Source organism: Callionymus lyra, chromosome 14, assembly GCF_982586985.1.
Source record: "Callionymus lyra chromosome 14, fCalLyr1.hap1.1, whole genome shotgun sequence".
In the NCBI taxonomy this organism is placed as follows: domain Eukaryota; kingdom Metazoa; phylum Chordata; class Actinopteri; order Syngnathiformes; family Callionymidae; genus Callionymus; species Callionymus lyra.
The window spans coordinates 10170209-10184427 of NC_141831.1; the positions used below are offsets into that span (position 1 = coordinate 10170209).

The window sequence follows — 14219 nt, forward strand, 5'->3', positions numbered from 1 at the left end:
TTGTCAATACCGGGTACTTCAGCTAGTATAAAAAATGGACTTTCCAGATGTTTTCAGTTCTGTTTAAGGCCTTGATTCTAAGAGACTTGCAGACGACCTGATTCTGGATCAAGGTTTCGTGCGTAGAAGAGCAATTTTTCACTGCACCAGGGCTGAGGTGGATCCTCCGAGGCTTTCAGGGGTGCCTGGATTTGCTTGGTCCGGGTCTGGCATGTGGTCCCAAAGTGTGTCCCTTCCCTCCGAGCGATGTATGCTAAAATATTCATAAATAACTTTTTCCATTTCTAACTTTCTCAGATGTTAGATTCACTGGTTGAAACCGCAGAGAGTCAAGGTCACGTATAGACCGACACTAACATCTGGGAACCCATAAGCTTGTACTTTATGTTTTTGGCAAACACAGAGAGCAAATACAACCTCACTATCATCATCATCATCATCATCAGTACAATGTATTTCCACTTTACATTCAAGCTCACATATCCACTAACAGCGATGCATTAAAGCCGATAAGTGCTTTGAATACGTCTTCCTTTCTAAAGCCTGTCTCTCTTGATGGTCTCCTTCCAATCTTTGGCTGTGAGATCTGGCAACACTCGACGCCACTTGTACTCGCTGCCGGTGAATGCTCCTGGGAACATGTCCAAGCTTCAATATGACTACTTTAAATCACTTTACACGGAAGCGCTTCTTAATCACAAGTAATCAAAGTGATAACTTGTACGGAAAGGAGTCGCATTACCGAGCGCTTACTTTAAAGTGGGAATCACAGTTCGCATTACGCCTTCCAAGCAGAGCATATGAGGCGTTAATGGCATGAAAATTACAGCTAGGAAGGAAAGGGGAAAGTCATGGGGAGGCTAATAAAATGGGTCCCAGAATGTTTTTCTCACCCATTATACAAATAATTTCCCGAAAATAAACATTTTCTCTGATATGGGCCCCTCGCTGGGATTGTTTACGAAATCACAAAGTTATTTCCATCCATTTTTTTTTTTAATAATGATTCTGTGATATATTTTGAAAGACGGGGCAAATAATCACTGTAGAAAAGTTTATATTATCCTTTTTTTCAGGCACATATTTGTTCATGTATAAAATAAGTTCAGCACGAATAGAGTCGGCGCTTCACACTTATTCTCCACTTGATGGCGCAGCAGAGCAAATGAAGCCTCATAAAGCTTTGGCCCAAAGTACTCGTATGGACAGCTTTAGTGGTTCACGAGGCTTCATCTCGTCATCATTAATGATAACTATAGGTAGATATAAAATGGTTTTATATTTTTATTTTGTTTAAACCCATGTTTTATCTCTGGGTCAATGTGACCCAGGGGTCTGAAAATAAACTGGTTTGTGGTATCTCTTGTGTTCCCTCTAGGTGAATATGATATAAAGGATACCACAAACACATTTGTTTTACGGGCCTGTGGGTCACCTTGACCCAAATACAACACAAGGATTGTCTAGGTTTTATAAAATAAAAAGTATCATCCTTTGATCGACGATCCGTTGAGCATTACTTCATATTATGTTGATTTAGTCCAATAAAAATCCAATAAAAACACCAAATTTATGATTGCAAAATCAGTTTTTTTATCAACTAAAACCAGATCAAAAAAATGTCGTAAAAATATAAATACATGTGCAAATTCAAAATGAGGCTAAACATGTACAATAGTATAGAGTACAATTATGTATTTATTCAAAAAATATATTTTGTATTTGGAAAAAAATGCAATTTTGGCAAAAGAACAATGATATCATCCTTATTACTAAGTAATGCCTGATCATCTATAAGGGCCACTTTGAAAAAAAAAGTTTTTTTCGCAAGAAAACTTTCAGAAAGCTGATTAATTTTCGTAAAACAAGACTAAATCAGCCTCGATGTGGTCCAAAGGTGTTTGTCAGGATGTCCCACTGCCTCTCCCAGGGGTTCTGCGTCGTCCTTGCCAACACAGTCGCGGTTCTATCCTGGTTAAACAAGAGCTGCCTCTGCTCCACTCAGCAGGGGTTTCGGTCTCTCTCAGCGGGAGTCGCCGTCTGTCTGGGTGTCTTGTCATCAATGCCGCTTCTGATACTCGCGGTTGAAAAAAAGTTTTCATTATGAGGCCAGAAGCAGATGAAACCACACGGAACAACTTCAGCGTCAGTTCGTAAAGTTATCCAAACTTTTTTTTTTTTTTTCGATGTGATCTTTGTGGCTGTCGAAAAGCTATTATTCGTCTATTTTTTTTAACAATAATTTATCTTTTTATATACAGTTGTTGTTGACAAGTTTATTTTTATATGTGGGATTCTGTTTTCAAGGATCTGAAACTATATATGTTACATTTAAAACTGACATAAAAACGATTTTGAACTTAAACTTATGCACACATTTGCTTAAGATGTTTTCTGGCAAAATATTGTGTACAAATCCCCGAATGTCTGACATAAAACATCCCAGTTATCTCCCTGCTTCAGCCGCTCTTTTTCCGATCTTCCGTCTCTTTCCGTTGGTTTAAGTGTTTCCTCTTTTTTTATCTCTGCTCGCCACAAAGACAGGAAGCAGAGTCAGAAGTCGAGACGGGAAATGCTCAGGTTCTCTTTGGGAGTGACTAGAAAAGGTGGAGATCAGACATAAAAAAGTTGATGTAGAGAAGTGGGGATAGAAAGTTAGGGAAGCAAGAATCTGATGGTTTGGACGCTGAAGTTCATAGATCATGATAATGGAGGATATGAAGATACTATGGTGGATGAAGAAGCATCGTCAAGATATAGATCAAGTCTAGTCAAGATATTTTAAGAACCCCAATCTAACATAAATGTAGAGCTGTCCAAGGTCCTGAATTCAAATATTTCCCCAACATACTGTAAATCATATGTGTTATCTTAGTAAATAATACATGTAATTACGCATCCTGTACTCTAAATAACCTTCTGAACTCGTTACAGGTTACTTCCTGGAAGAAAATAATAAATGAAAGTATAAAGTAATTTAAATGATATATGTATAAAATCCACTTTAACATAGTAGGAGCGACTGAATAAAAGGAAAAAATAAGGCAAAGAAGAATAAAATATGTACAACATTTAGTTTATTCAATTACAAATATTCATTACATACTCAAAAGTTAAAAAAATGACAAACTTTCATTTGCATCCTATTTCCGAGGAGCTTTTTATTTTCTCTTTTTTTTAACATTAAAACTTGTCTGAAAGACAAAAAGTGAAACTATTTTCTAAAAAGTTTAATTATGCTGAAAATTTTATGATTTTGACCGTGGTTGGCAAGACTAGATTTTTATGTGGTAAGAAGGGATGGGAGTAAATTTAAGTCAAGAGAGTAAATGTCAAGATCTAGGTCACTTAAATGAGCAAGTTCCTGCCATAGGTGTTTACACGTGTAAACGTTTACATAACAAATCATTAAGAGAAATATATATTTATTTTTGGACTCAGTAGACTGTGGTGTCAATACAGTTTTGAAACATTAATAGCAAGTAAAAGTAGAACAATTTATCCATAATAGTTTTTATTGTACTTAAAAAGGCTTTAAAATGTTCCTAAATTACAAAATAATATAGTGCGATTTTGTAGTATTACCCTGGAGGAATACCACGGTGACTTGCGGAGTAATATCTGTAAGAGCATCTTGTAGTATTACCATCGTGACATGTGGAGTAATAATTGTCAGATAGTCACGCAGAAATACCTCAGGACTCGCAAAGTAATACTTTTGAGAGTATCTCTTAGTATTACCACGGTGACTTGCGGAGAAGTACTTGTCAGAGAATTGTCGAGAAATACTACAGTGACTTTCAGAGTAATACTTGTAAGAGTATTAAAGAGGAATACCACATTTAGTTTTGCAGTTATACCTGTAAGAGTATCTTGTAGTACTTCCAGGGTGACTTAAAGAGTAATAATTGTAAGAGAATCGTAGAGAAATATCACAGAACTAGCGGAGTAATACTTCAAAGAGTATATCGTAGTATTACCACGCTGACTTGCGGAAAAAAACTTGTCAGAGAATTGCGGAGAAATATTACAGTGACTCTCAGAGTATTACAAAGTAGAATCGTCATACCAAGGTGACTTACGGAGTAATACTTCTCAGAGAATCGTGGCGAAATATCACGGTGACTCGCAGAGTGATACTTGTAAGAGTTTCTTGTAGTAATACCACAGTGAGCAGCAGAGTAATACTATAGCCTCCCAAAGAGAATCCTGTAGTAGTACCACAGTGACTTGGGAATAATTGTAAGAGAATCGCTGAGAAATCCTCCTGTGACTCGCTTCATAGTTTATAAACATTTTGACTCATTTTTGATAAAAAGAATATATTTTAAGTTTGCCTTATAATCTGAAAAATACGATATATGAAGTCATGTGATGTATCGCTTATGTTGGCTTTATTTTCTTTCCTACTTAAAGTGGATCTTCAACAATAAATAACGTGTGTCTGATAACTACTAGAAGGGCTTTGATGTCATGTAATTGTTTGGCATGGAGGCGTTTAAATGGAGAAACAATCCTCTGGTGGTTGTGTAGTGCAACTGCGTGTAACCAAAAAACTTCATACACTTTTCATACACCCCTAATATCCACCATAATACCGAAAAGTAGAACTGTATTGTATTCTAAGGGTTACATTGATAACTATGGCTGATGTTCTTGTTGTGTGTATGATGTACGTCTCTCAACAACAATGTGGAAAAAAAACATCAGCATTGTCGAAGAATAAACACAAACAAAAAAACCCATTAAAGATGTAAATGTATTCCAGTCATGTGTGAGGTGAAAACAAGCATGTTGACACAGAACTGATTCCTAATGAATGCATGAGTTAATTAATAGCTTCATCAGCATAACTCTTGAAGTCTGCTGTGTTTTTTTTCTTCGGTAAATGACGATCATTCGACGGCTAGACTTCAGCTTTTTTTTCTTTATCTGCCGAGTACAGCGCGAGGCTGAAGGCTGTTTTTGTTCATGCGGCTAAGAAAAAAAGGTTCAACTTCAGATCCGGGCAGAGCCTGAGACGCTCATTCTAAATGCTTTAAAATAATAAATTCCATTCCCATAACAATTGTTTAAAAAAAAAAAAGTCAGGTTCATTGAATTTTTGGCATCAACATATTCAAATAACGCAGCAAAGGTCACTACTTTCGGACATCAGTCGGATTAAAAAGATTATATTCTCCAAGCTCCTCGGATCAATGGCAAACAGATTCCAGTCTCGACAGCATCCCTGCAGGACCCACTGGTCAAATTCTATTCCCTCGCTCCCCTCATCCCTTCCAGACAGAAGTGGTTGATCACAGATGAAAAGATTTCCCGAGTGAACCATCGGCCTTCAGCGTCTCAAACCACTTTTAGCCCTTTCAGCGACATGTCCAGATAATGATAGAGCACAAGAACTACAGTATCTGTCAGTTCCAGCAACTCTTTGACCTCAAAGGGGCGGGTTTTTCGTGGGTTGCTCTGCTGGTTGTTGGTTCTAAAGTTTATAGTCAGGATGAATGATTCTGATGCTTAGTGTTGTCACATGATCCAGGGACCACACCTCCCAGATAATCCAAGAACTCGGGAAAACTCTACCGAATACATGTAGATATCAGGGTTTTAAGGATTTGTTACTGCAGCCCAGGAAGGTGACCAAATAATAAATTAATAAAAATATTAGTTTAAGTTTAAATATCCATTAACCTCTTGAAGGAGGTAACAATATGATAACAAATACTAGTATTAAACAAGGGGGCACATTTGTTGATGTAAAAAAAACAATCTGGGGCCAAAGTGTGACATCATACAGAATCTTATCTCATACAGTTTAAAATAATCAAAATATACTCAACAAGTTCAACAAGAAATTGTCAAATTCATTAATATTTGAACTATTTAGGAATTTGTGTTTCTCTTATTTTTTTTATATTTGACTGATATTTGTTTTGTTTCAGATTTAAAACGTTTGAAAAAGACATTTTCTTGACCCACTACTGTCAGAAACACATATGAGGAGCTGTCCATGGTCCTGAATCCAAATATTTCCCCAACGTGCTGTTAATCATACAAGTTATCTTAGTAAATAATATGTGTAATTACACATCCTGCACTCTATATAACCTTCTGAACTCCTTACTGGTTACTTCCTGTAAATAACAGGGGTATTTATTATGATACATTTCAGGATACAGGGGCATCGATGCTATATATAGTAATACTGTAGGAACAATATATTTGAAGTATTGTCGAGCACTTGACTCTGGTGTTGCAGAATCTACAGATCCACATGACTTTTGACGAAGTCAAAACTGCTTTTAATGTGTTTTGAAATCAAAATATGTCCAAAGATCAGCATCCTCTCGTCCTCAGTCATCACTGGGATTTCACAGGACTCCGTTGTACCTTTATCTGCGGAGAAAGTAAGGACAGAAGTCTAACTGCGACAAAAAAATGAAAGACTGTGAATTGTGAGGTTTTGAGCAGGACAAAAAAGACGCAACTTGCAAAAACAAAACAAAAGTTTTTCTAAAGTTTTTTCTAAAAGTAGATTCTATAAAAAGTGTCCATTTCACTGTCCAATTGAAACTCAATTGGCAGAGGGCAAAAACTCAAGAAGACTGAAAATATAAGAGAACTGTGAGACACTATGAGGATTAAAACACTTTAAAAAAGAAAAACTTAATTTCATTCAAACAAACATCCATCCGACCATCGATCCATCCATCTATTCATTCATGCATGCTTCCTAATGTCCATCATCTATCCATCCATCTATCCATCCACATTCAATCTTAGCTTTTATCCAACCATTCATCCGTCTGTCCTTGCAGCTATCCATCCATCATCCATCCATCCATGTAAAAGTGCTTTACAAATAACTGTTACTTGTTAACTTACTTACTTACTAACTTACATTTGTGCAACCATTCATCCATCCATCTATCCATCCATGCATGCTTCCTATCATCCGTCATCTATGCATCTCTACATCCATCCATTCCATTCAACCCTTTATCCATTCATGCAACCATCCATCCATTCATCTGTCCGCTCTTGCAAAAATTCAACCAGCCAACCTTATGTCCTATTGTCCATCATCCATCCGTCCATCCATCCATCCATCCATCCATCCATCCATCCATCCATCCATCCATCCATCCATCCATCCATCCATCCATCCATCCATCCATCCATCCATCCATCCATCCATCCATCCATCCATCCATCCATCCATCCATCCATCCATCCATCCATCCATCCATCCATCCATCCATCCATTCAGTCCATCTTTTTATCCATGTATATATATATTTAGCATGAGATATGGTCTTGTTTTGATAATTAGTTCAAATTGTGAAATCAGCTCAGAGATGGAATCCCAGTTAAATCCAAGCACTCGATTAGTCAACCCGTTCGGCAGTAACCCCCAGCGGAATAATTATCACTAATCATTTTTGCAATAAAAAGTAATTATGCAGTTCATGGATTAACTACCACTTCAACATCCCACCAATAAAAAATAAGAAAAAAAGAGAAAAAAAGTGGCACCAGGCAACATTTTTTAATGAAACATGTTCTGCAGAAATGTGTCCAATTTGCTGTGGAAGATTTAGGAAGCTAATCAGGGTTCATTTTCAAATTCCCCCCTTCAAAAAAAGTATGTTTTTGGGCTGATCTGGACTTAACCGGTTCAAGTTTATGATTTTCACAAGATTAAATGAAAAGACTGGAAAAGATGGAGGCTTTTATAGTTACTGCGGGCGTGGATTTGTATCAGCGAGACAGATGTGAAACTTAACCGTGGCATTCAAGCTGGATGAGCATGAGGAAGCAGTTCAAGTCATGTGGCAACAGGAGTTTTCAACGGTGAAACTGATTTTTTTTTTTTTAAGGCAATGTGGGTTAAGATGAGGTCAAGTTGAGGTCGGTGCCATTTTCCTGGGATTGGATTTGGGGAATATTTGCAGCGAAAATTGCTCATTTAATCCATTTGAGGAAAGTTACAATATGGATGACAGAAACTCGAGGGTGTCCAAGGACAGACCTCAGCATCCGGACTAGAACACGACATGATTGTGGGTTTTTTTTCTGATAATAAACTGGGGCTGTAGTACTAACAAATATGTAGGTTTTTTTTCCTTAAACATGATGCTAACAATGACATTGATTGCTTCTTACCACACCAAGTTCCAATGGTTTAATGTATCTTCCTGGTTAATGGCTTTGAGTGAGAGGCTCATGCTGGTGTGGATATATTCCTGCTCAGTGGGGAGCATGGAAAGGGCAAGAATTTAACTCGCGTCACTGAAATGAGTTCTGACACCCAGCTACAACCTCTTTGAGTTAAACTGATCGGGATGATTCAGAGTGAACGACGTTTAAACGGCTCGTGGTGATGAGCTTCAGTTGGTTTTTCCTGATAAAATATTGATCGCGTTAGATGAGGTTGAATTTAAGTCAATCACAAGTAAAGACAATCTGTATCTTGCTTGGTTACCCTCTCGCGGGTGTTACGGGGGTCCTACAGAGCTCTTCTTGCTCTCAAAATGATCACCATGAACTGCTCTTTGTCTGGACTAAGACTGATTTTTTGGGCCAAGGTCAGTTGGAAACTACTCACTAAGGGCCAAAATAGGCAAACTTTATTCGTCTCATTCCAAGGAAGGTTTTACACTTCTAAAAGTCCAAAATTCTCATTTTCTTTGTCCATCTTTTAGACCATAACAGTAGTGATGGTATCATGAAGCTTCATGAAACAGTGTCATTATTTTTCAGGGACCACAAGATGGAGTCCCTGCACCAGTGTCTTTTGTTTTAAACAACTGTTGTAATGCAACATCACATTATTTTTGAACTGATGGCGCCACCTATTGACCTCTAAACAACATGGCACTGTTTCATGAAGCTTCATCAGCACATCACTACTTAACAGCTTCCGCATCATCTGTCAGAATCCGTGGCAATTGGCTAAAAACAAGGGGCCTTTTTAGTCATCTTAGAGTTAATTAAATATTTAAAACTCAATTTCATGGCATTTGTATTTTTATTTAAATTATTTGTAGCATTTTTTTATTTTATAAAAATCAGCTACTATATATTAAAATACAAATCTAGTTGAACATATATTACAATTAAAAAGGATAATGAAATAAAGTTAAACATTTCAAATATATTTGTTACTATGCTGCAAGTAGACATTTGTTTCTCCGTTTTTTTCCAGACTTATTCAATGTTAAATGTCATTTATTTCTAATTTTTTTCTTTAATTGTGGAATATTGAAGTAAAAACATAATTCAAAGTTTAGGTTCGTACATATTCTTGCTACAAAAACACACAAGTCAATTGGAAATGCATATGTAGCTAGTTTGATTCTGTTCAAGTGTGACATTTCAACACAAACTGCAACAGGACCACGATCCAAAAGAGAATCCTTTTTTTCTTTGAGAACATCATCCAATCAAATCCAGCCTGTCCATCAAACTAAATCTGATGTCTGATATCTAAAGCCCCGAGAAACAAACACACAGACACTAAAGCCGACCAAAAAATACACATGGACGTTGACTCACAAATATAAAAATGGAAAGCCCTGGATATGCAGATGAATCCAAAACAAAGAACCAAAGTCCAACAAAAGGATGAGAGCGAGGCACAGAATAAACTGACCTGTAACGAGCGAAAGTGACTCTACAATCCGGCACCTGTTGAAGTGTGTGATGTTTTACAGAATCCTATAATATAACCGTATATCAGGGATGACCAAACTTTTTTCGAGTAGAATGGACAGGAGCTAAAAGTGAATAGTTACATCATAGCGAGAGAAATCTCTTCCGAAAACTTAACCCCAATAAAAGCTTGTATATCTAAAAAAAAAGGGGTTAAGTAATTAGCTTCGACAAGTAGCAGATTCACTTGTTTTTATTTGATGTTGTGTTTTTTATATTCTCTGGTTAAATATTAAAGTTTATAAGGGAGCCTTCAGGCCGCACAAAGTTCGCCAAAGGGCCGAAAATGGCCCCCGGGCCGATTTTGTCATTTCCGCCGTATAGGAAGACTGCATTCCCAAGATGGCCGCGGCCAAAGATCGCCTTCATAACCGTGGTTCTGTAGCATTAATGCTCATCTTTACTTTCATCCCTCCTTTTTATTTTCCGAGTGATTGACGGCATTCATTTGATTGAACTCACTTTGCCATGTGCACCGAGGCGATAAGAAGCGAATATTGAGGAATATAAAAAATATCATCCTTCCATTTTCTTCATGTTGTTGTTGCTCTCTGGAGGGATTTAACTTCCATATAGTTTTCTCTCTCTCTCTCCGTTCCTCCTGTAGAACACACAGTGCTTGTCAAAGAGGATTTTATTTTCAATATACGTTATATCCAAAATATATTAAAGGGGATCATCCCAATAAGCCGCTGTGCAGTTTGACGCCCGATATGAAATGTGTTGTTGACAGAGCTAATAAAATACATTATTGAAAAAATAAAGTAAATTTCCCGAAACGGGTGTTTTGTGGGGATTTAAAAAGTTTGCGAATGTTCCGTCTTTGCACTGGGAAAGAAGCTTCTTCTCACCCAACTCTCTGGAGTGTGGTTAATGAACTCTCGAAAGAGCAGCACGCATACATCCTACAACTTGTTTGATACTCTACTGTGGTACTTGAACAGGCAGAACTCCCACTCACAGTTTCTCATGAATTGGAGATTGGTCGACAGTGTAAACAGGCGGCGGTAGGATACCTCTCACGGCGCCGCTGACCCTCCGAGATTAAAACGAACACAGACGAAGGCGGTGTTTTTCGCAGGGGGTTTTGACCCGAGCATCTGGCCTTCTAGACGGATAAAGTAAACAGAGCATTATGTGATTCTTTAAAATTCATTCGATCAAGAGTTCCTCTGAAGTATTGCACTCCGTGATGCCAGATGAGCTCGGTTTATTCTCACTTTTCTGAAAATGAATTCCTTACGCTGAACCGATCCGCACCTTTCTTTGAGAGACATTCCAAGATGTTACCTGTCGTGACCCAGTGAAATTCACCGCCTTGCATTTTGCTCCTTGTACTGTAAAACAGATTCCTGCAAAGTCAACCATGATGAGGAAGTATAACCACCCAAGCAGTGTTGCCACGGTTACTATTACATATTCCTTAAAAGTTACTTTACTAGTAACTTAAATGTAACTAGGTTAGATGACAAGTTACTTTTTTCAGTTACCGCAGCTGCCTGGTTTTTATTATTACTTAGTTTAGAAAGTTGAATTTAAAAACTTATTTTAATACGTTTTTATAAAATATAAAAATATCTCACTTAAAAAGTAAATTAAACAAGGATAGTGATCCTTGGCATTACTAAACAAATAAATAAAACAGACAACAATTTTAAATAAAAATAAAATAAAATATTAAAAATAAACAATGACAGTTTTTCTTGACTTCACTAATCATAAATTAAAGACACATTTAACTTTTTACCTTTTTACTATTAACCTTTACCAGTTAAATAGACCATTAGTTATTAACTGTTGAATTATTTGCAATTGCTCTTAATTTACTTTACTAACTGTTAGTAAATGAAGAATAGTTCCAACTTCAGATTAACGTAGATTAACTATTACACTGTCATTATTAAGTAATTTAGCACTAGCTTGTTCATGAACTACTACTTATTCATAAAATATAGTCATAAATCCTTATCATGCTGTAATCAAGTCATTCATAACTTATTAACTAACAGCTTGTAAGTTATATATTGGCTATGTATAAATAAGTTATTCAACAAGTCATAACTCATTAACTAACTGGTTATAATGCTAAGTATCTGTATAGTTGTAAATAGTTTACAAATGGTTAATAAATACTTAACAAGTCATTATTAATTAATAAATTAACATTTTCTAATGATCTATTAACTAGTTACTACGGATAGTTATTCAAAAGTGTTACCAAAACCTCAATCTGATTACTGGTTTTGAAATGGTAAAGCGTGAGATTACTAGAAAACCGAAAAAAAGTGTTATGCGTTACTATGCATTAACGTTTCTTTGCTTACGCTGGTTCTCGAGCTTCTGATCAAATCCATTTTGGGGTGAAAGAAGAAGCACTTTTTGTAGCGACAAAAACAAAAATATATTTCACCGGCAAGGGAATTCTTAGATCGAAGGTTCTTGGGTGTTGTGACTCCAAAAAAGTAAAGTAAAGTATTAACTGTTTGCGTAAAGGGTTCACGTGGGCTGGTTGTAGGTGATACCACCTCAGGGCGAGAAGGTTCCAGAAGGTTTGCTCCGTGTTTGAGGCAAGCTGCATCCTATTTGTGTAGAGTTTGTATCTTCGTCAGTTTCAGAAGATTGTCCCCTTGCTTGCGTGGGTTTACTATAGGTTTGTCTCTGGCTAGCCACCTGTCCAGGCTGTCCCCTACCTCCTACTCCCTAGCAACCAGGATGAGTAACGATTGTGTACCATGGTAAGCTGTGGTCAAAACTAAAAACGTTAGTTTGAAAGTGTCTTCGGTTTCATCGAATTTGATTCCATCAACTTTTCACAGCGTTTATGGATTTTCCACATCAGTCTCAATCATTCTGACAGCTTCTCCATATTGTTCATTCATTCTCCAGATAACCATTTTTCGTAACCTTGCTCCCTTTTTTTTTGGTGTGTGTTCCCTCACAGGTGCTCACAGGGGGATGTGGTCACACACACAGCGTGGCTGAACCGGTCAAGCATCCTCTATGCTGGGGATGAAAAATGGTCGGTGGATTCCAGAGTGAGTCTGGTGACACTTAATCAAGAGGAGTTTACCATTAAGATTGAAGACATCGACATGACGGATGAAGGGCAGTACGTCTGCGCCGTCCAGACGAGCAGTCGACCGAGAACTACCGTCGTGCACATTCTGGTCCAAGGTAAAACTTATTTAGTCTTTTTCTTATTTAATCACTTTGATATATCAACATACTTTAAAACTTATCCTGGGTATGTTTTCAAACCACCAACCTTTGATTTTTATCTCAAATTGAATGAAATCTTTAATTCTTTTTTCTTGACTAGTTTTTGAAAAAAAAAATTCCAAATTACTTTTGTCAGTGTTGTAGAACATTTGTACATTGGGAATGTATATCTCTTTAATCGCTCATCTTCACAATACGATGTGATACACTGACACCCTGTGACAATACGATGTCATACACTGACACCCCTGACGATACTATCCGATACACTGACACCCCTTGACAATACGATGTGATACACTGACACCCCCTGACGATACGATGCGATACATTGAAACCCCCTGATGATACAATATGATGCAATACACTGAAACCCCCTGAAGATACGATGCAAAACACTGAAACCCCCTGATGATACAATACGATGCAATACACTGAAGGCCCTGACAATACAATGTGATACACTGAAACCCCCTGAAGATACGATGCAAAACACTGAAACCCCCTGATGATACAATACGATGCAATACACTGATGGCCCTGACGATACAATGTGATACACTGAAACCTCCTGAGGATACAATGTGATACACTGAAACCCCCTGAAGATACAATGTGATACAATGAAACCTCCTGACGTTACAATGTGATACAATGAAACCCCTGACGATACAATGTGATACACTGAAACCCCCTGAAGATACAATGTGATACACTGAAACCTCCTGACGATACAATGTGATACACTGAAACCCCCTGAAGATACAATGTGATACACTGAAACCTCCTGACGTTACAATGTGATACAATGAAACCCCTAACAATACAATGTGATACACTGAAACCCCCTGAAGATACAATGTGATACAATGAAACCCCTGACGATATAATGTGTTAAACTGAAACCCGCTGACGATATTTTGCAATACACTGACACCCCCTGACGATACAATGCGATACACTGAAACCCCCTGACGATACAATGAGATACACTGAAACCCCTTGACGATACAATGTGATACACTGAAACCCCCTGAAGGATACAATGGGATACACTGAAACCCCCTGACGATACAATGCGATACACTGAAACCCCCTGATGATATGATGCGATACACTGCGATACACTGAAACCTCCTGACGATACAATGTGATACAATGAAACCCCTGACGATATAATGTGTTAAACTGAAACCCGCTGACGATATTTTGCAATACACTGACACCCCCTGACGATACAATGCGATACACTGAAACCCCCTGACGATACAATGAGATACACTGAAACC

The 14219-nt window shown here is 37.5% G+C and overlaps 1 protein-coding gene across 5 annotated transcripts in view; it reads left to right on the top strand.

Moving 5' to 3' along the window:
- The window catches only part of ntm (neurotrimin), a 497741-nt gene that overhangs the window by 447083 nt on the left and 36439 nt on the right, over positions 1–14219 (top strand). For all 5 annotated transcript variants that reach the window (XM_087807296.1, XM_087807294.1, XM_087807293.1 and 2 more), the window contains one exon: positions 12653–12885. In XM_087807296.1, coding sequence (XP_087663422.1) covers positions 12653–12885 — 233 coding nt within the window. The remainder of the gene's footprint in view (positions 1–12652; positions 12886–14219) is intronic.